Source organism: Rattus rattus, chromosome 7, assembly GCF_011064425.1.
Source record: "Rattus rattus isolate New Zealand chromosome 7, Rrattus_CSIRO_v1, whole genome shotgun sequence".
Taxonomy (NCBI): Eukaryota; Metazoa; Chordata; class Mammalia; order Rodentia; family Muridae; genus Rattus; species Rattus rattus.
Window position 1 is genome coordinate 87368091 of NC_046160.1, and position 20411 is coordinate 87388501.

The following is a 20411-nucleotide window of genomic DNA, read 5'->3' on the forward strand; positions in this document are numbered from 1 at the left end:
CATACACGGTATAAATAAAAACTCACTGTACTTAACTCAGATCTTGCTTACAGACCTGGATTTACATTCGTACCCGAGTGTAGTGGTGTTCCAGACTTTCTCTGCCACATTTGACCATTAGCAATCACATCTGGAAACACGTAGAGACTTAAAACCAAGCCTTTCCCCCAAAATGCTGAAAACGACGAATGTGTGTATGCACACACCAACACACACACATATACGCTACATAATTTGAAAAATATACCCTTACGATAGTCTAGAGTGCCGTTGCTTCTTAACCATCTCAATGCCCATGGAGTAAAAGTAAACAAACAAAAACCAACTGCATAGCTTCCAACAGCCTGGAGCGGTTATTTAATTTTCTAAGTGAGGTGTATACGTTTTAAATTTGAAATACCGTCACGTTCCGTCTTGCCCTTAGAGTTATAACTGCTGACTAAATGATAGATGATGGTTTGATGCATTCATTTGTTGCTTTGTCCCTATCTGTTTCAAAGCGAGCACGATGGGACCAGAAAGGCTTCAGAAATGCAGTTCCACTCCTGTATATTTAACTATGCTCGTCATGCAGCTCAACCCAAACGCACTTGCTCGCAGAAGTACAGTGTTTTCCTCTAAATGAGTAGAAGCGCCCCATCTTCGGGGCTTCACAAAGAAAACGATTTGCTCCTGTTATAGCAGAGAAGGAGGGAGGGGATGTGTGGAGTGAATCAGGCTTATAAGTCTTGCATATCTTCATCCAACTGGACAGTTTGGAGCTTGGCCAGCTCTTTTTTGTCCGTTCCCAGGTCTTCACAACCGGGTTCAACCATGCCGTCCAGGACGTACTTGGATTTCGAGTCCAACATCATTAAGTTGTTTGTTGTTTTGTTCTCAGAATTTTGTAAGAAGTTCTCTTTCATGTTAGCGACTGATTGCAGAACCAAGCGCTGTTCTCTGACAAAATCCTGGTGGACTGCTGGCGAGGCGTGACTCACCTGCTCTTCCGCTGTGGGAACTATCTCACCCAGGGCAGCCTGGGTCATCGGGACGGACAATAGGTCTTGACCAGGAATAAGGGAACAGTTCTGAAGGGTTGCGTAGTTAGTGTTGCTGACAGATGTCACAGTACATTTGCTTGCCACAGGTGCAGACACTGGCTGGCTCTCAGCAAGGTCGGGGTTTAGCTCGGCGGGATTTAGTAGTGTAGAGGGGGTCAGGGAAAAACCGTGGGCGGCGGACACATTAACCAACGAAGAGGTCAGTGGATGGAGGCCACTCCCAGAGAGATTTTCCGAAGACAGGTTTGCATTTACTTGTGCGTTGTGATTGACAGGCATCAACTGAGAAAAGACCAGGCCTCTTTCTAAGCCTTCCTGTTTCACAGCTCCTACAGTCTGGCCTGAATTAGGAACAGTGTATACCACTGCACTGGGGGTAAGAGGGCTCAGGAAAAGTTTACCATGCTGGACTGTGGCCGACTCACTTGTAAATGTGCTTCCATCCGAAGTGCTTGGAGTTACCGAAAGATTACCTAGGAGGAAAAGTGCCAATTAGCATTGATGAAAATGATACAGAAAGAAAACAAACACACAGTCACTCCTTTAGCACACATGATTTTCCTCAGGTATAGTATTTATGGAGAGGTGACACTTAAATAAGTAACTTAGTCCAGCATCAGCCCAGTAAACTGCAGAGTTCCAGGCTCAGAACTCAGACTAGCTTTCCCTATGTATACTCTGTATTTCTTTTGCAGTGCTGGGGACTGAACTCAGAGCTTTCTACATGCTGGGTAAAGGTTCTGCCACTGAGCTACATTTTATCCATTTTAACCTCCCATGTTATTGTAAGGACCACCTGCACGGTGCAAGCCCTGGGTTCAAGCCTCAGCATCGCCAAAGATGAAAACAAACCAAAAAACAAAAATACAAGCCAACCAATCAAAATAAAAATACAAGCCAACCAATCAAAACAAAAATACAAACCAACCAATCAAAACAAGCGAGGGATGAAAGCCGAGGCAGGGAGACTGATCTTGAGGCCAGTCTGGGCTACATAGTAAGACCTTATCTCAAGGGAAAAGAAAAAAGGAGAGGAAATCTTGTCCAAGCGCTGCTGTCTGCCGAGTTTCTGGCTCTGACTTACCATCTCTTAGTAGTCACTAACTCTACCAGTTAGAATGAGAGAACACAAATACAAGACCAAATATTTCCGTTAGGACTGCTCAGGTACTGACATAAAATCTAAATGAAAACGGTCGAAAAATACCACATAAAATGAGCTTCTCTGGAACTTACAAGTTAACGACATCAACCTGTACAGACAAGTTTCAGACTTCCTCTGAACTACCAATAAAGCAGTCTCAAGTCAACAAAACCCTCCAGGTTTTTTTTCCCTCTCCCTCATTTGTTGTCCAGGGTTTTTTTTTTTTCCCTCTCCCTCATTTGTTGTGCTAAATCTAAATTTTCGGTGTTGTGGTGATGGGAGAAGTGAATGGTAACCCTGAGGTGCTCTTTTTAAAATGCAGAAGAACATAAAGAACTACAATTAACGCCTCTGTCAAAGGGGTGCGTGTTTTGCGGCCCCCACTTCAATGGTGCGTGGAGACTAGAGGAAAAAGTATAAGCAGAAAATAGATGTTTAAATGAGAAACTTGGGACAATGAAGACCCTCAAGTCTCCATCAAATAAAACCCGCTTTGAGTCTTTACAAGGGAAAGGGAATGATGGTAGTCAGATGCCTCAGGTCCCCAAATATTACCAGAGAAACAAAGATGAATTTAAGGAGCTTTCTGGGGGAGAATTAATATGGGGCACTTATCTACCCTGCTCTTCAATTAGAGGTCTAGTCAACTCCTTTACAAGTGCAGAAAATTAAGTAATTCACTCAATGTTTCCCTTCTTGAATTATTAGAGAAGCTGTGATGATAGTGCTCCCTATGTAAGGAAGTCCTCAGGGCCATTGATGTCTTCCAACATCTTTAAGCAATTTATGCAAATAAAAGAATGTCTACCCATGAGAAATCAAAAGAAGAAACACTGTATTTGAACTCCTTTAAAAATGTAACTACTAGTACATAATAAGTATTAGCAGTTATCATGGAAAGACTGTTAGGAAAAAACACTTCTGTACATGTTTGAATTGTTCTTCAACTTAAATTTTTTTTTCAAGTCATGTACATGAACAGACTGCCCCTATTTTAAACCTTTGGTAGTAAGTGTGGTTTAGAAGTCTTATAGGCTTCAAAACTGTAGGAGGAAAAAGCCACAATTAATCTTTACTTTGCTTTTTGTGTTTCTGAAGCTGTTTACTAGCAGACATAGCTACAAAAATGATTATTTTTTGATAGAATCATAAGTAACAACATTTGCGACATTTCCCCAATCGCTATCAAACACAAGTAAAATAACATACTCTGAACATGGGGAACCACTAACTTATAGAAATGATGGGGAAAACAGATATGTTCCAAAAGATGATTTTTGATTTTTGTTTTCTTTTTCAGTATTGGGAATTGGCCCCAACATAAAACATGATTTTGTTATCGTTTTAAGCCAGAGTCTATCTATTTAGCCCTGACTGTCATAGAACTCACTATGTAGACCAGGCTGATCTCAAACACACAGAGATCTGCCTGCCTCTGCCTCCCAAGGGCTAGGATGAAAGACGTGAACCACCATGCCTGGCTAGAACAGGATTTTAAGTACAGCTGCAACCAAGTTACAAATTAATCAGTACAAAAACTGAACAGAAAGAACGAAGCTGCAAAGCATAACTCTACAATGATGCTAAAGAAGAAAAAACAAACAAACAAAGCTCCAAGTCCTGATTGTAAAATGAATAAAGACATCAGCAGCTTTCCTCATAACTTCCCATGTAACTTTTTCCTATGGGAAAGAAAGGACTATGTTTCTGTACATTTTAAAGAATGTCTAGTGTAAGTTTGATTTGATTTGGTTTGGTACTTTTTTTTGGAGACGGACTCCAACTATGTAAGCTGCTTTAGCTTGAATGGAGCTCTATGTAACTAGGGAGCTCAGACAAGCCTTGAACCCCAATTTCCAGCTTCAGTCTTCCCAAGTGTTAGGGTTATAGATAGGCATTTACCACTACACCTATCTTAACATTTTAAAAAATAAAGTCCAAATTTCCAAAACGCTTTACAGCAAACTGTAATACACAGCTACTACAAAGGAGTTGCCTCCTGGAACTATCTGGTTAAACTTATACCAGAGAGTCAAAGCGTTGGGAGCCCTGTCATTTGATCTTAGCTATTTTAACTGGCAATGCTATTCTTATTCTTGATAAATATCCCATTTAAAAACTAACTATGGTCGTGCAGTGGTGGCTCATGACTTTAATCCCAGCACTTGGAGGCAGAGGTAGGCGGATCTCTGAGCTTGAGGCCAGTCTGGTCTACAGAGTCAGGTCTAGGACAGACGGTTTGAAAAACTGAAAGGAAAAAAAAAGTGGAAAACAACAATTCCCTCCTCCACTCCCCAGGCAACCCTCGCTATTAAAGTGATAGCAGGTTTCTTGATTTCAGATGAGAAACAGTTTGCATTTCTCCTCTGCTAACATACATACTATCTGTGCAACTTTGTTGTCTCCAAAGTGCTACAAACTGCCTGGAAATTTTCATAAAGAGGGAAAGTGGGCTAGAGCCTTAAATGATTTGGCTTTCTCTGGGGTGTTTGTCTTTTGTCCTAAATTGGAGTGTGACTTAGGTTAACTCTTACATAATCTGGAGCAATCAACAGCTAAAGAGTGTCCTACAGGACCACGGTGGCTCACTGTCTCTTTCTCTCAAGAGAGACAAATACACAGAATGCAATACAACTGTTTTTCACTAATGCCTCTAACGGGTAAAGTAGGCTACAGAATTGAGACTTAAAAAATGTCCATGTTGCAAGTTGACCTTTGGTAAAAATCTGGGCTTTCAGCCTTGCCTACAGGAGAGATAGCAGGATCACCATCTCCCACCCTCAGAGCTAGAGGCCGCTGAGCTTTCTGTGCCCAATTCTCACTGTTCCTACTTCAACACAGAGAAAACTGACAAGCGATACAGATTTGATTCACATTCCTGAGGGACTGATGTGCCAGCCTCAGGCTTATTTCCTTTCTCTAACAGACTGCTGTTAGGGAAGCCACAAACACACAATGACACAATTGTTTTCACAAATATAAACCCACACAGCTGAGAAATGAACACACATCTAGAGCGACAGAAAAGCATGTGTTCTTCTCCATTTCTTTTAGGTCTCGGTGTTAATTATAGGAAGAACACGATGCAAGAAAGAATAGATTCTATCTTTTAGTTTAAAACATTTTCTGGTCAAATAAATAACTGCTTGACTAATTTTATGTTCCTAGCAATTTGATTAATTTTTAATTTTAAAATGACAAGTACTGGGTTATTTTATAAGCACTGATTGACTTACCATTGTCCTATAATTGTAGAGTTGGCAAGGTCTGCTATAAACTGTACTTTTCCATTCTGTTTGGGGAAGATAAAACTCCATTCCCCAGGACGTAAGAAAATCAGGCAAGCTGGATAGTATTTAGGTACTGGGAACCACAACAAGGCTATTCTGTAATTGCATAAGCCAACGATGTATCTGGACAATAACATGAATCTATAGCTTTCACTAAACCTGCCATTTAAAAGAGCAACTCACCAACATGTGCCCTGGTGCATTATTGGTACCCATTGAGGCTTTTACCTTGTGAAGCTGCTACTGAGACAGGAGGCAGCTGCAGTGGAGAGAATCCAATGCTCCCATTAAGGAACTGGCCGTTTGCTCCAGAATTAGGGATCTGGACAATGCCATACTGGTTAATTTGCACTGGTGTAGTAAAAGTCACTACAGAGCCGCCATCCTGGGAGGCCACTGTCTGAACGCCTTCTCTTTTCACTTCAGTACAGGGTATCAGCCCTGGGAATGACACAGGGGCACTAGGGCTGTAGGAGGTGGTGGCTGCTGAGTTCACAGCAGAACTCTGGAGGACTTTGAATTCTTTCACATCCTGTGAGGTAGATCCCAGGATGTCTGTCATGGCTATGCCATTGCCCACAGTGTTTGAAGACATTTTGGGTGGGTTCAGTGACACTGTCTGTGTATTTCCCACATTCAGTCCATTAAGGATAACTCCATTGTGTCCCTGAATAAAAGAATTGCCATTAAGGAAGACGGGTGAAGTACTTGCAGGTACCAAGCTTCCATTCAGCAAAACTCCAGACGAGCTTAATGATATCTTAGCATTTCCAATTTGTTGCATATATACTGGCTCCATGTGGCTAGAAAGGCTGAGGTTGGTGACGCCATCAGATGCGCCTGAAAGTGGATGAGGAGACAAATCCTCATGTCCCTTGCTGGATTCGTCTTCAGTGCTGGGGTTGCCATCTGATTCGCTGTTCAGGGGGAGGAGAAGACATTTTGAAGATCAAGGGATTGACAATCGACATAGTTTGTAAAACATCCTTCAAACCCATTAAAGGCAATAGCTAGGCAAAGCACAATAGAATTAATTATCTGCTGGTCCTGTTGAAACTATGAGGTTTTAAGCAAATTCTACCCAGCCAGGCCATGAGAAGATGCATTTGGATTCCTTTAAAAAAAAATGTCAGAGAAAGACCAGAAGGTTGGACAATGTAAAATTCAACCGAAAGCACTTTAATACTGTGTTTTCATTCTTATAGCAATCATGTGCTACTCCAGCTGTTAAAAGGACTGCTACCTCTGCCACAGAAACAAGTCGTTCAATGTTAACGTGTCGTTTTGCTTTTTAGGAGAGCCATCTCAGATTCGCGTTCTTTTGAAGGTAGATGGACTTGCCAAAGGAGCAGGAGGTGGGAGGTGTTTTATTTGCCAGATAGGTAACAAGAGACCATTCCTCACCTGTTCCCAAACTTCTATTCCACCAGAGAGACAACTTTCACTCAATAGAGCGGTTTGCCCTTGTAGGAAAAAGACACTTGCAACTCCCGATATGCACAGCTGCCTTTGAATCCAAAGGAAGCCATAGGGGCCTATTACACAGGCACCATCCAGTGCTCTGGTGAGGTGGGAGGGACAAGGTGGGCATCACTCAGTGTGGCCTTGTAACTATCAGACTTCCTCCCTGAGTCTTCAGTCCTTCTATTCCAGGATCCTGGACATAAGGGAAATACCAAGTTCAGGTCAGGGAGGAATGGTGGCAGTTTTCCTCATTTGGTTTGAATCTGGGCGGGGCAGGACAGAAGCAGTTTGGAAGCTTGGTGCGACTAGGTCCAGCTGAGGATCTAACATCCCAGTGTGGTCGGTTTCCTTTCAAGCTGAGGGGAGGGGATTACCCAGGCTTTGGGCTTTGGGGCCAGGAGCGCAGAAAGCGCTTTGATTTACGAGCTGAAGCAGAGCAGCCGTCGCCATTGGTAAGGGTGACTCACCAGGGGTGCGGGTGGGAGGTAGATCCGGAGAGGGGCCTATACTAGGCAACTGGGCTGGGGGTTGAGGGTATGGAGTTAATGGGGAGGAGGATGAAGTAGCTCCGTGTGTGTGTGTGTGTGTGTGTGTGTGTGTGTGTGTGTGTGTGTGTGTGTGTGTGTGTGTAGATCCTGGGAACTGGGCCGGCTCCATAGCAAAGGACAGCTGGCCTGCATGTGCCACCAGCTTCAGACCCAGTGCCGGAGATTCCTTCAGCAGAGCACTCCGGGGTAGTTAGGGTCGCCTAACCAGTGCTCCTTCTCTGGGTCGCCCCCACTCTCAAAACTGAGGGAGAGTGCTCACGGGTCGCCGGGCGTGTTTTGTTTATGGTTACCGGCAACCAGGGTCGGGGCTGCACAGTGCGCCTCTCTCCCGGCCTGGGGTGAGCTTTGGGCCTCAGGGCTCCACCCGGACGCAGGGCAACAAAGTAGTGAGGGCGGGTTCTGGAATGCGCAGGGTGATCACCTTCACCTGGCCCAGGCCGGCTGGCTCCATGGCTCCCGGGTTCCTTCCCAGGGTAGAACATTTGAACTGCATTTAGATTCTCTTCTCTCCGATCCCCGTGGGGATGGGCCATCAACCTTCTTCTCCTTACTTTACCCGTATAACAACAGCAGCAGCAGCAACAACAACAACAACTACACACCTAAACAACAACACGTACACTCACACACACCTAAACACTCACACACAGTCGAGGGTCTGACTCAAGTGGACACAAAAGAGATGAAGAAAAAAACCCCTGCATTTTATACGAAAGAAAAGGAAAACACAATAAAGTTCAAACCAGAAAGTGTGTGTGTGTGTGTGTGTGTGTGTGTGTGTGTGTGTGTGTGTGTAAGAGGACTGAGTGGATAGCTCCTCTACTTCTTTCCTGCTGCCCACCTTATGCCAGCGTGTCCACAGTCCCAATTGTCCGGTCAGTAGGGGTTCAGGTTGTGTTAGGGGGTTCAAGAAACTGTCCTTCAGTCTTGCCACCTCTGAGGCACTGTAACCCGATCCGAAGTTGTTCAGAATCAGGTTTCAAAACACCGCAGAGATGAGCAGCACCCACACCCTACGCTGCTCTAGCAGCGACGGGAACCGCGGCGGGCAGAGTGAATGATTAACTCTGTCATATTAAAGCCTCGACGTCCCCAGACCCCATCTGAGTCACTACTCTTCATTAACGCTCCCTTTTTCCTTCCAGAGCGCCCCCGGTGACCTCCAGGGCAAGCCTGGGGCTCAGTCGAACCCGGAGTACCCTGGAGCGTGTGCGCACTCTAGGCTCTGGGTGACCCGGTGGAGGAAGAGACCCTGGCTGGCGCCGGCAGCCCCTGCGGGCCCGGAGCCGCGGTGAGAGCAGCCTTGTCGGCGTGCACACACACTCCCTAAAAGAACCAAGGCGAGAGTGGCAACTTCAAAGGCAGCAGGATGGGGGTGGGAAGCAGGGCAGCAGTGACCAGCCGAGGTGGGGGCGGGGACTGGACCTAGGAGGGCGACCAGAAACTTCTGGGGGCAGGAGGGGGAGGGTTTGGAGGGAGGATCCCCCGCCCGCCCGTTGCCACCGTCGTCTTCCCCCCCTCCCCGTAGGGAAGCGAGGTGGGGGGCGGGGAGAGGTGGGCAGCCGGACCAGGCTGGTGGGGAAGGTAAGCGCCATGTTTTCGAGCGCTTGGAGGAAAAGAAAGCTGGGAAGGGGTGGGGGGGAGGAAGGGGGAGGAGGAAGGAAAGTTGGCGCTCACCTTTTGGACTGGGTCTCGGAGGGGTTTCGGTCGCGCTGCCGCCGGTTCTTGAACCAGTTGCTGACCTGGGTGAGGGAGAGGCCAGTGATCTTGGCCAGGTGCCGCTTCTCGGCGGGCGAGGGGTAGCGATTCTGCTTGTAGAGCTCCTTGAGCGCGTTGCGCGACTTCTCCTTGAAACAATACACCGTCTCCTCGCCGTCCCAGATGGTGCGGGGCAAGGGGAATTTCCTGCGCAGCCGGTACTTGTCCACGGCGCCCAGCGGCCGGCCGCGCGCTCGCTCGGCCTCGGTGTAGCGCGCCTTGTACCAGAGCTGCTGCAGCAGCGGATGGTTGGCCGACTCAAAGCTGTGGCTCTCGAGGATGCTGTACAACTCAGGGTAGATGCCCTGGTGGAAGGCCACGAGCGCTCGCGCCTTCAGCAGGCTCTCGTTGCCACGTAGCAGGTCGCTCTGGGGCAGGGACCAAAGGAACCGGGCCAGGCGGTCCAGGTTGCCCCCCTGCTGCAACGCCTCGCACACGCAGGCGACATGGTCCGGCGAGAAGGCCAGCGGGGGCTGCGCGGTGGCTGCGTGCTGGTGCCTGCCCAGAAGTTCCGAGTGGAGTTGTACCTGATCTGCCGCTCCGGCCGCCGCTGCCCCTTCCTCCCGGCTTACCCTGGAGGCAGCCGCGGCGTCCCCCGGCTCCAGGGGGAAAGGAGCTGGAGCCGGGGGGCTCAGCCCAGCCGCCGCGCCCCCCGCCACTTCTCGGTGCGCCTCCTGTCCTTCCGAGGCGCTTTCCATCCCATTCTCCTGCTTGATGTCCGCCGCACTTGCAATCTGCCCGGTGGGGGAGGAAGAGGACATTTTTTGTTGTTTATTTTCCTCCCTCCCTCACTCCCTCGCACTCTTTTCCTCTTTCTTTCCCCCTCTCTTACTCCTCCTTCTTCGTCTCCCTCCCCCTCCCCCCTCCGGAAAGCCCACTCCCTCCCTCCCGGTTTCGGCTGGATCTGGCCGATCAGGTTTCCCCCAGGCCACGCAGTCACCATTAAGATAGCTGCTAGAGCAAAGTAGTGTAAACGGATAGCTGCTTTCTGCCGTTCCCCCAACGTGACTCCTCCGGTTGCTGCATACTATATGGCACTGGCCGCCCGGCCGGCCCGGCCGCGCCACCCCATTGGCTATTTCGCATTCAGTGGGAGGAGGAGACACCGTTTCTATCCCTGTCGATCACCCGCCTTCCACTCCACCCCTTGCCTTTCCCTCTCTCCCTGACCCCCAGGCACCTTTACCTGCCGGAAAACACCGACATTCTTTTCTGGCCAAGCTTCTGAATGGGCAGTTATCTAGTGTGGCCTGAAAACTGGACAGCTCTTTCAAAGAAAGGCCCAGTGATTCCCAAGGGAATACTAATCGCGTGACCTTAAGGTCTGGACAGCTAAATTTTTAACAAAGAGACCACCCTCCGTAGGTAGATGACAGAACTTCAGAGACTAATTCCGAAGCTTCCCAGCACCTCCCTCCTCTCCTCCCCCCCTAAGGGATGTCTTTATTAAGGATGTGTATTCAAAAGGGTCATGAACAGCACTAAGAAATGATAGTAGTGAAAATACCAGAGGAGAAGAACTGCTCGGAAAACCTTGAAATGACAAAAGCAAGAAGCATTAAAAAAAAAAAAAAAAAAGTCAGCAGAAACCCTGAGATGAATTTAATTCAAACAAACATATAGAAAATAAAACTGGATATTTCTACTGGATAAGTAGTATAGAAGAGAGCTAAATTATAATGGTCTAGGAACACAAGTCTACTTACCATAGTAGAAACACTCAAAATCTGGACACCAATAGCACTACCCCCTACGCACGCAGTGCGGTGCTAGGATGGATAGTTTCTCTTTGAAGGTGATAAATAGGTATGCTGACTGGATCAGCAGCCTTTGCCGTCCAGAGACAAATGGAAGATTGGTCACCGGGTTTGAGGCTAAAGTGTGGAGGTGCAATGTGGCTGTCTTCAGTGGGCTTCTTTCCTTCATGGTGTGCATGGGGTCTTAGAGCTCGGAAGGTATTGATGAGCCTGTCTCTGTGGTCAGTTGGGTTTGTCTGTGGGTGCTCCTCAAAATCTAACAGCTAAATGCCCCCCACTCCCCACCAACCTTTACTTCAGGGTGTCCTTGTATCATCTCTGTTTCCCAGTCAGTTATAACCGCCTATTCCAGCATGTTGGTTCGGGTCACCTGCTGTCACTTCAATCTGGTGATGTTTGCATCTTTCTTTCTTTCTTTTTTTCTTTCTTTCTTTCTTTCTTTCTTTCTTCCTTCCTTCTCTCTCTCTTCTCTCTCTCTCTCTCTCTCTCTCTTCTCTTTCTTTCTTTTTGCTACCACTTTATTGTTGGTTAGCTGAGATATTTGATACAGAACCTAACTGTTCTCCATTAAAATATTTATTTTGTGTGTGTGCACACATATGCAAGACCACACATGCCAGCCATGACCCATGTGTGGCGGTCAGAGGACAACGCTTGAGAGTCGGCTCTCTGATTTTGATTTTCTTCTTCCACAGTATTGGTGCTGAGGATTGATTGTAAGTGGCATCTTTGCCAGATTTAAAATCGATAATCATAGGCAATACCTTTTCTTCCTCCTCCTTGAAAACATGCAGATAGCTATCAAGTTCAGGATAATATTTGAGTTTAAAACTTCCTTGCTTTAAAAAAATTTTCTTGCACTTAACCATATACTTTTATTTTAGGATAATTTTGATTTACTGATAAATCACAAAAATAGTAACGAGAGCTTCTACTTACCCTTCACATATTTGTCCCTAATCCTGACACCTTACAGCAAGCAGTACATTTGTATGAGCTGATAACATTGGCATATTATGCACCATAATTAATTCATTATAGACTCTATTATTAGGAGTTCATTCATTTTTCTACGACTTTCTGTTTTTCAGTCCAATCTGGGTGGCCATTCTGCATTTGGTTCTCTGAATTTTATTTATCAGAGCAAAGTAGACAAGAAGTAGTGTGGTTTCATGGAAAAGATACATATTTAAGGTTCAGCTGTCTAGGCTTGGGTTCAGTCCCAGTTCTGCCATTTACTTGAGTATAAGAAAGTAGAAAAGACCACTGTACAGACTAAATAGGTCATTCCAAAAAGAACTTGATACATAATTAATCTTCTGCAAAAAAATTGTTATCTTCCTATTGACAATGCAAAGAAGGAGACCTTTCAGTTCTATATACCTAGTTTAAAATTCCTTTGGCCAGGTTATGGGATCATAGGAGTTAACTTTAAAATTATTATCAATCAAGTACACTGCATGACTTAGAAAAGAGCATAATTGGCTTTTGATCATTGGCTCTGTATATTGTCTCTAGGGTACGAAGTCTATCAGGGTCTATGTAAACATCAGTGGCTCTGTCAGGTCTGCAATAGTGTGTCTGTGGAAACAATGGACCATGGGGCTGGAGGATCCAATTGAGAGGAAATTGATGGAGTCCTTCTCCAGATTCGAATTTTGTGAATTTATACACCAGTTGCAGGTATTTCTAGGACCAGATATCTTAGTCTTGCGGCGCTTGGGCAGGGTGAGATTCAGAGCATGTCCTGCCAGAATTCCTAGTAGACTCAAACACGGTCAGCGGCACTGGAGGGGAACTGTGTTTTGTGTGGAGTTTATCTTGGAGCACAGGTTACACCCAATGGTGTTTGAGTTGCTTCTGTTTCACTCCTCTGCTAGGTCGGGACTAATGGAGTCTGTGGCGCTGGCAGGCAGTGTCATGCTGGGTTGTGATCTTGAGGAGTGGAGGCCGAGATGGTGTGATGGGAAGAGCAGAAGGAAAATCAGATCCTTGCTTCTAAAAGCAAGCAGATGATTTTGCCATTTTAGTGTCTTGAAGAAAATCTGGTTCAGTACAGCATGTTATGTTGAAGTTCATGTGATTTTTTTTCTGCTTATTAACCAAGAAGGCAAATTTCTTTTCCTTCCTTCCTTCCTTCCTTCCTTCCTTCCTTCCTTTCACTTTCTTTTCATTTCCCCTTTTCTTATTTCTCTTTTGGGACAGTGTTTATCCATGTTCTGGAACAAACTCTGTAGACCAGGCTGTCCTTGAGGTCATCATACAAATCTGCCTTTCTCTGCCTCCCAAGTGTGGGATTAAAGGTATGCACCACTGCCTGACTTCAGAATTCTTTAAACTTAAAAATATGTTGTTGCTGTCAACTACTATTATTGTGTGTCCATGTATATATGTACTACATACAGATCATGAAAGGGGAGTCAAAGGACATTTCTGTGGAATCGGCTAGCAGCTCTCTCTTTCTACTTATACGTGGGTTCCATGATTGGACTTTACTGCAGAGCTATTTCTCCAGCCCCTGAATGGAAATTTCCATTTCCAAGTTGACACTTTGGCTGTCTGAAGATAACTGGCTTCTTGATAGGCTCTTTCTCAGAGAGTTACTGTAGGCTGGTCCTAACGTCACCCCTCTCCACTGCTACTTAATGAAGGTGGTTGGTAAGTAGTGAGCATTTACAAAGGGTCACTCACTTCTCCATCACTTTCTGAGTCCTGCCTAAGCATAAAGAATAGAACATTAGGAACAGAAGGATAGAAGGATGAATCTATGGGGTCTCGGTCTTTCTAGGAGGTTGAATTCTTGTGGGAGAGAGAAGACATATCTACAAAGGAACACAGTCTAAGGGAAGAGCATGGTAAGGACTCATTCTAATGTGGTGGGGAGTAGGATGTGGATTTTGAGTTGAGTCTTTGAAGGTTGAGAAATTTGAGAGGACAGTGGCTCATCAGAGGCAAAGGGAACAGAACGGGAAGTACATGGAGCCGTGATTATTTGATGTTTTTCTGAAAGTAAACAAGCAATTCAATATGGAACAGAGGTTTTTATATAAGTGGGTAGTTGGAGAGTGGTTAAAAGACCACTCTCATTGATGTAGGAGGACTGATTCAAAATCATAGGCCAGTTCAGGTCACTTAGCAAGATCTGGCTTAAAAATAAACTTTTAAATGTTTACTTTGTTGTCATGTGTAGATCATCACGGCCAATGTCAATTGGTCTAGAATGAGTACTTACCCTAAGCAAAACAATCAGAACATTTTTTAAAAAGGTTTTCTGGGGTTGGGGATTTAGCTCAGTGGTAGAGCGCTTGCTTAGCAAGTGCAAGGCCCTGGGTTCGGTCCCCAGCTCCGAAAAAAAGAAAAGGAAAAAAAAAGGTTTTCTATTTATGCTAGATAAATCAAGACATATATGTGTGCTCATAAGATGTTGGTGACCAAATTATCTGCCTGTAGTATAGTGGTCAACAGGAAGAGGGTAACCCTTGAGTCACATAGGTAACAGTATAGAAAAGAAATACAGACAGAAAAATGACTGATTGTAAGGTTTTAGTGCTCTATCTTTTCATGATGGTATAGATTTCCCTAAAAGTCCTAAACGTATTGAATTAGCTAAAGCAAAAAGGATTACTTGCTGAATTACTTACTGAATTATGGTTGTTAGTTTTCTCACTACACTGACAAGACATCAGGCACAAATAAGGAGAGGAAGGTTTTGTTGTTGGCTTTTATTTATTTGTTCATTTGTTTATTTATTTATTTTTTGGCTCTCAGTTATAGAGGGTTCAGTCCATGGTCAATTGGCTATGTGTCTGGACCTGGAACCAGACAGTCCATAATGTTGCTCCCCTCCAACCCGCCAGGGATTCACTTCCCCCAACATGGCTTCACCACCTAAAGTTTCCAGAACCTCTCAAAATATCTCTATAAATTAGAGACTAAGCATTCATCATGAGAGCTTTCCTAGGGTATTTTATATTCAAACACTAAAGCTAATAGTTACCAAACAATGTGAAGGTCGGAAATGGAACTGATAGACTAAGACCTGCCATTCTATTTTAGTTACCTCTGCCTTTCTTGTTTAGTTTTCAAAGGAGCTTTTCTTAGAAGGTAAGTTCCATGGCTCTCAATAGTTCCCAGTTAATTTGGTCATCCTCATCAAAACCAAAGAGGATTTGATACTGCCAATTTGAAACACTCTAGGGTGATTCTCTGATTAACTCAAGTGTTTTAGTCAACCTTTCCTTTAGAGGACCTGCGTTCTACTGGACAGGCTCATTATGCTGTGCCACAGGGAGTGTTTTCTTCACTTGAATTGGGGAGAGGTGTTATCTCCAGCAAAGGGACAAAGTAGCAGGTTCTGCCCCTGCAGGAAAGAAAAACCTGATTAGTCTATAGCCCTGGGGCAAGGAGGAAAGTTTACATTAAAAAACACTGCCCTAGGAGGTAGACTCATTGCTAGTTTGGGCCAGCAGATTTTGCAAGAGTAAGAATGTACTTAATTGATTCAGGTAGCTATCTTCCCAAAGGCAGGAAGCTTGATAGGTTTATTGTTGTTTTTGTTCTTTCTTTTCATGCACAGACAGAGTTTCTACTTGAATCAGAAGTCTGGAACTCTCAATACCTTTTTCTCAAAGCTCTATCAGTGATAATGGTGTACATCTCAGAGCTTCTGTTTTGTACAAGGCAGTGCTGTGAGTCCACTGGATAAGCCTGTTATAAAGTTTAGCTGCTGCTCCTTCTCCTTCTCCTTCTCCTTCCTTCTCCTTCTCCTTCTCCTTCTCCTTCCTTCTCCTTCTCCTTCTTCTCCTTCTCCTTCTCAATCTCCTCCCCTCCCCCCCTCTCCCCTCTCCCCTCCCCTCCCTTTTCCCCCCTCCCCTCCTCCCCCCCCCCCCCTCCCCCTCCTCCCCCTCCCCCCCCCCTCCCCTCCCCCCCTCCCCCCCCCCCTCCCCCCCCCCCCCTCCCCCCCTCCCCCCCCCCTCCCCCCCCCCCTCCCTCCCCTCCCCCCCCCTCCCCTCCCCTTCCCCTCCTTCTCCTCCTCCTCCTCCTCCTCCTTCTTCTTCCTTCTCCTTCCTTTCCTCCTTCTCCTTCTTCTCTTCTCCTTCTTCTTCTTCTTCTTCTTCTTCTTCTTCTTCTTCTTCCTCCTCCTCCTCCTCCTCCTCCTCCTCCATCCACCACCACCACCACCACCACCACCACCACCACCACCACCATCATCATCATCATCATCATCATCATCATTTTTGTTTTTCTGAGACAGGGTTTCTCTGTGTAGCCCTGGCTGTCTTGGAACCCACTCTGTAGACCAGGCTGGCCTCAAACTCAGAGACCTACCTAATCACCAGAGTGCTGGGATTAAGGTGTGGACCACTACTGGCAATCTTCAATTTCATCATTATAATAAACCTGTTATAATGTGTAAAAGAAATGGAGGTTAGGGCTAAAAAAAAAAAATTGGCTCAAGTACAGTTATATGCTTTGAAAGAAAGTCATGCTTCTCTTATTAAAACACTTTTTTTTAAAACTCTTTTTGATGTTATTGTTAATATTATTACTATGAGTGAAGAGACAAAAGATATGGTGTTAAGCATTTTCATTCAGACTGTACAAGTATTATTTTAATTTATTGTTGGGAAAACCAGTGCTTCGATCACTGTGTAAGTAGTAAGACGGGACACTGTTATTTCTACCCAGTTTTCTTAGTGCTATGGCTCAGATGCAGAAACACCATTTTCTACTGCATGAAGCTCTCGGAGGGAGCACAATGTATCTGACAGGGTTTCAAGCCAGTTGTTGTCACCGGGCTTCTCCAATAGCAGTTGCCTGCATGGCACATGGGAGAGTTTCTAGCAGTTTCCTCCTGCGTGTTTTTTAGTGTTTTCTTCTCTTTGATCTTAAGGCTGGAGGGGGAAAGAAGAGCAATTCTCTCTAAAGTGTGGCTAGGAGTTCTCTTTTTCAAAGACAGTTCTGGTGTCAACCAGCAATACTGTCAGCTGAGTGGATGGCATCGTAACATAGTATTGACTAAATTGTCTGTCTGTCTTTCTTTCTGGGCTCAGGGAACATACTTATTCACCAGAAGCTTTCTGCTCTTTTAAAATGTAAAGAACCTAAAGTTACCTTTATTTTTGTAGAGTTTCACGTTTAGTGATAAGTTTACCAAGGCCTTTTAAAATCAGTAAGCGCAACGTGACAGGCCTCTAGGTCAGTGTGGCTTCTCATGTTTCCTATTTTAAATTTCTCACTTTAGTGGACTTGGATCTGATTAACTTTTATAGGTGGACAGTGTTGTGATCAGGAGATGATATAGTTTATAAAGTGAGTCACGGATGCTTTTATACTGGTGTCAAGTCTTGAGCCATCACCGCCTGCTTCCTCTGGAATATAATCTGTAGCTGTTTATCATGCCTCCCCCCCCGACATGTGGAGACCCTAACGAGGGATGTCTACTATGTCCAGTTTTTAAGAGGAGGTGGGGCTGTTTCCTTTAAGTTTTTGTTGAAGGGAGAAAATTCTGTAGAGAGGTTAAATGACCAAGAATGGATACAGCTAGTATTCAGGTAATCGGATAATTTGGAAAAACTTGATTGAGACAAGAGTGGGACCTCACACTTGGGATCCCAGCACACTGAATACTGAGACAGGAGGACTGTCATGAGTTAGAGGTCAGCCTGGATTACACAGTGAGTTCTAGACCAGTGTGAAAGCCTGGAGCAAAAACAAAAACCAAGCCATAAAACAGGAGTGAACATAGTCCATTACATATTACATCGTCTACATCACAGAGGAACTCTTGGCATCTGATAACATCCAGGAAAGGAAGGCTCACTTTCCTTACATGGAGTAATCACCCTCTAGTCTATTCCAGGGTAGGCCCCAAACCTAAGAGTAGTTGGCCAACAAAAGCTGACCTGTGTGGGAGGGGAGTACAAAGAGAGAGACAATAGAGAGGGAAAGAGGCGGAGAGAGAGAAAGAGAGAGAAAGAGAGAGAGAGAGAGAGAGAGAGAGAGAGAGAGAGAGAGAGAGAGAGAGAGAGAGAAAGGAAAGGAGTGGCCGAGGGTGGACCTAGTAGTTGTAGAAGAGAGTTGAATATGATCAAAGTAAATTGTGTGGAATTCTCAAATAAATAATAAAATAATATTATAACAAAAAATGAGACAGGACTGGTAACATGGCATAGCAAGTAAAGGCACCTGTCACCAATCCTAATGATCTGAGTTCATCTACAGGACTCACATGACAGACACAGAGAACTAACTCCTCTAAGTTGTTCTCTGGCTACCACATGCACGCTGCCACACATGAACACGCACACACGAAATGCTTACAATAAAAATATTAAAAAAACAAACCAGGGGTGGGGATTTAGCTCAGTGGTAGAGCGCTTGCCTACCAAGCCCAAGGCCCTGGGTTCAGTCCCCAGCTCCGAAAAAAAGAAAAAAGAAAAAAGAGAAAAAAAAAAAAACAAAAAAACCCCCAAAACTCATACAAGGAAGCAAACAAAACCAAAACAACCTGCCTACAAGTTTCCTTCAGACAGAATTTCAGTCAGATGGAGCTAATTACAAGAAATGCTTGGCATTGGAAATGTCCATATTTCATTGTTATTTGAGGGTCATTTTATGAATTCATTTATTCTTCATTAAGTCTTTGTTAAGTATCAATTAAATCCTTATCTCAGAGATGAAGAAGAGGTGTTCCTTACAGTTAGAATATTTCATTGTCTATTAGATATTTTTAAGGCTTTTCTATCTGGGTGTGGTGGCACGTACCTTTGATCCCAGCACTTGGGAGGCAGAAGCAGGCAGATCTCAATGAGTTTGAGGCCAGTCTAGTCTACAAAGCAAGTCCAGAACAGCCAGTGCTACACAGAGAATTGCTGACACCCTGTCTCGAAAAACAAAACAAAAAAGAAACAAAAAAGACTTTTGTCTGTCTTCTTATTAATACAATAAATGTGGCTTACAATTCCCAGAGAGAGCCAGGTTCTCAGATTTTTGAAATTCTTGAAATAAATTTGTGTCTCTTTCTTTCATTTATTTATTTTTCTTTTTGTTTTTTTGATTTGTTTTTGGAGACAGGGTTTCTCTGAGCGTGATGCTGGCTGTCCTAGGACTTGCTTAGTAGACCAGGCTGGCTCAAACTCAGAGATTCACCTGTCTGTGCCTCCTGAATGCTGGGATTTGGGTGTGCACTGCCCTGCTTCAATTGTTTTATAAAATAACCTTTTATTTAATATTTTGGAAAGTAAATGAGATCTTTTATTGGAGGTAAGACATATGAGTCAGGTTGTACAGTTCGGCATGCCTGGCAGTCTTCAGGAGATGGCCTTTGTAGAGGGAACAGGTGCTAGATACTATTTATAGATGTATTCTGACATTTAGTAATAATTTGTACTATAGATACAAAGAATAACATTTAGGTAACTTTTATGAACTTAAACAATTACTTTGTCTTGTTATTTTGGAGACAAGGTCTTAGCACAACCTGTACAGAATTCAGTATGTAGCCTAGATCCAACTAACGGCTGTTTCCTGCTTCAGCCTCCCAAGTGCTTGTATTATAGGTGTGAACCACTACACTTAGCATTATTCTAATCTTTATATGTGTGAATCATACTATGTTCTGATTGCACAACTATGAAGATGTATGCAGTACAGTTCGTCCAATTTTCTAAAAGAGAATACTAGTCTGTGTTATTGACTGTATACCAGCATAAATCTTTGAAATCATGTGGATGTTTCCAAACAAAACAAGGATTTATCTTCCTAATATGCTATATGGTTCCTTGTAAAATGTAATTAGGCAAGAGGTGTATAATTTAAAAGCATCCCTTCTCCCATTCCAATATACGAAGCTGCTTATAAGGTTGTGAAGGAACTGTAGCGGCTGGAACAGAGAACTCGCTCCCGGAACGTTTGTGATGCAGCGCCTGGCTTCCAGCCGGTGCTCTTTCGCGAAGGACCATTCCGGCCAAGTGCCTGTTGGTAGGAGCATAGTTGACGTCTGGTCTTGGGTTTCTTATAGGTGGCAGTGGCTGAAGCTGGCGTTGGGGGAAAAACCCAAAGCTGAGGAGACGCCATGGACGATCAGGGCTGCCCCAGGTGTAAGACCACCAAATACCGGAACCCTTCTTTGAAGCTGATGGTGAACGTGTGCGGACACACACTGTGAGTCTTGGGACCGTGGATTCCCGGGGTGGGAGGACAGCCTCGGGAGATGTTAGGAAGCCGCTCGGGGGTGGGGGTGGGGGTAGGGGATAGAGGGTGTGGTTAGTTTAAACAATGGGGGAGCGGGGGTGGTGTGGGGGGAGGAATGAATAAAAGAGAGCGTCGTTCCTTTAAAAGGTCTGTAGAGCCTTGCCCCGAGCTTCTTTGAAATTGGAGTTTTGATTGTGGCAAGCATAAGTTTG

The 20411-nt window shown here is 44.9% G+C and overlaps 2 protein-coding genes across 2 annotated transcripts in view; one reads left to right on the top strand and one right to left on the bottom strand.

Moving 5' to 3' along the window:
• Positions 1-436: 436 nt before the first annotated feature.
• Six4 (SIX homeobox 4) lies at positions 437-10008 on the bottom strand. Its single transcript, XM_032908737.1, has 3 exons — positions 9167-10008; positions 5706-6394; positions 437-1516 (listed from the first exon to the last, which is right to left on the bottom strand). Exons 1-3 carry the CDS (start codon positions 10006-10008, stop codon positions 720-722), a joined length of 2328 nt encoding a protein of 775 aa, XP_032764628.1. The 3' UTR covers positions 437-719.
• A 9958-nt stretch (positions 10009-19966) lies between these two features.
• The window catches only part of Mnat1 (MNAT1 component of CDK activating kinase), a 142627-nt gene continuing 142182 nt past the window's right edge, over positions 19967-20411 (top strand). Inside the window, exon 1 of the mRNA XM_032907934.1 lies at positions 19967-20169. Coding sequence (XP_032763825.1) covers positions 20081-20169 — 89 coding nt within the window. The 5' untranslated portion in view covers positions 19967-20080. The remainder of the gene's footprint in view (positions 20170-20411) is intronic.

Coding starts and splice junctions, on each gene's coding strand:
- Six4 (XM_032908737.1), bottom strand. CDS start 10,008: ATGTCCTCTTCCTCCCCCACCGGGCAGATTGCAAGTGCGGCGGACATC. Junction 6,395..9,166: donor TCCGAGACCCAGTCCAAAAG/GTGAGCGCCAAC, acceptor CCCCCTGAACAG/CGAATCAGATGGCAACCCCA. Junction 1,517..5,705: donor CTCAGTAGCAGCTTCACAAG/GTAAAAGCCTCA, acceptor TTTTCCTCCTAG/GTAATCTTTCGGTAACTCCA.